This window comes from Atta cephalotes (assembly GCF_000143395.1).
Source record: "Atta cephalotes unplaced genomic scaffold scaffold00026, whole genome shotgun sequence".
NCBI lineage: Eukaryota > Metazoa > Arthropoda > Insecta > Hymenoptera > Formicidae > Atta > Atta cephalotes.
Window position 1 is genome coordinate 60,081 of NW_012130090.1, and position 1,551 is coordinate 61,631.

The 1,551-nt window shown below is 29.1% G+C and overlaps 1 protein-coding gene across 1 annotated transcript in view; it reads left to right on the forward strand.

The window, feature by feature from the left end:
- The window catches only part of LOC105620427 (zinc transporter ZIP14), a 12,937-nt gene extending 11,987 nt beyond the window's left edge, over window positions 1-950 (forward strand). Inside the window, exons 4-5 of the mRNA XM_012201922.1 lie at window positions 235-402; window positions 741-950. Coding sequence (XP_012057312.1) covers window positions 235-402; window positions 741-950 — 378 coding nt within the window. The remainder of the gene's footprint in view (window positions 1-234; window positions 403-740) is intronic.
- The last annotated feature ends 601 nt before the right edge of the window (window positions 951-1,551 follow it).

Here is a 1,551-nt window from a genome sequence, read left to right on the forward strand (position 1 = left end):
AGAGAGAGAGAGAGAGAGAGAGAGAGAGAGAGAGAGAGAGAGGATGGAATATATGTATTATTTTTATAATGTATTTTCTGTATTATATTTACGAAGCAATATATATTTATGAAGTACACAAATATTTGTGTAAGACGCATTACGAGATATCACAATCTCAATTTTATCGTCAGATTTTCCGAAGAATTTTGTATATTGCATGCGATATTATAAAAAATATGTTTTTTTTTTAAGGTACTGTTATTAACCGGAGCGGTAGCATCACACAAGTTTGTCGTCGGTTTCTGTTTAGGACTGGAATTAGCGGGAGTTAGTAAATCTGTTCCTAAATTAATATTTGCGATTTTTCTGTTTGCTATTGGATCTGTCGTTGGAATCGGCATTGGCATGTTAACATTTCAGGTGAGAAAAGCTTATTTTTCGACAAGTTCTTATTTAAATATCATTGGATAACATCAATTTGGAAGAATATATCTAATAGCAAATTCGATTGGATGCGCATTGGTGCACATTAAAACAGTTGGTACATAAATTGACATAAAAATGTGGTTAATATAAATATAAAAATAGATTAAACTATCCTCAATACACTTTATTGCTTTTAAGTAAATTCCGTATTTTGTAACTAGAAATATTTGCATTTTACTTTTACACAGTGGACAACAGCTTTAATATGCACACTAATGCGCATATCTAACCAAATTCGCTATAATTCTAATATCGATTTTAAATATGCATAGACGGATACGGATTGGTCCAAGGTGATACTGCCAATTTTGCAAGGTCTAGCAGGTGGGACTTTGCTATACGTCACCGTAAGTGAAGTTCTTCCGAGGGAAAGGATGCGATGGCACAAAAATTCACGCAGATTTGCAGGCATTTTACAATTTCTATCGGTAGTCGTTGGATTTGTCGTCATCTTTCTTCTTAATAACTATATAAGCGAGTGAATTAACTCCAACATTAATTAAAGTAAGTATTCCGAAATCGAGTCACTTCGGGCAATATGCTAATTACATCGTGTATATTCTCATAAAGCTGTGATGTACATCGAATATATGTTGCACTGTAATTTTAGATATATTGCCATTCAAGTAACTGACATTTTTTGAGCATTTGAGAATATAGGAGCATTAAGAATACAAAAGAATATTGAATTTTTGTAACTGTGCAATTCTTCTTGTGATAATAGTTTAATATTTTAATAATTAATTTGATTGTGTAATATAATGTAAATAATATGTAACTTTTTTGTTTGTAACAAAATTAAAATTATGAAATATCAAACTCTTTAAACACAATAATGATTATTTAGTTTTTTATATTTTTAAATATTGTATTAATATAAAATTCCATAATTAAAAAGATTAATTAGAAAATTTATTTAGTAATTGTGCACTATATGAGATCCAGCTTCGATGACCTTGACCTTGATGTCCTTGATATATGTTGTAAATGACTTCTAACAAATTTTAATTGGCGCTCGTTAAAAAGTTATTAACAAAAAAGTTTAAGATTAATTATTAACAAAAAAATGTTTAAGATTAATAA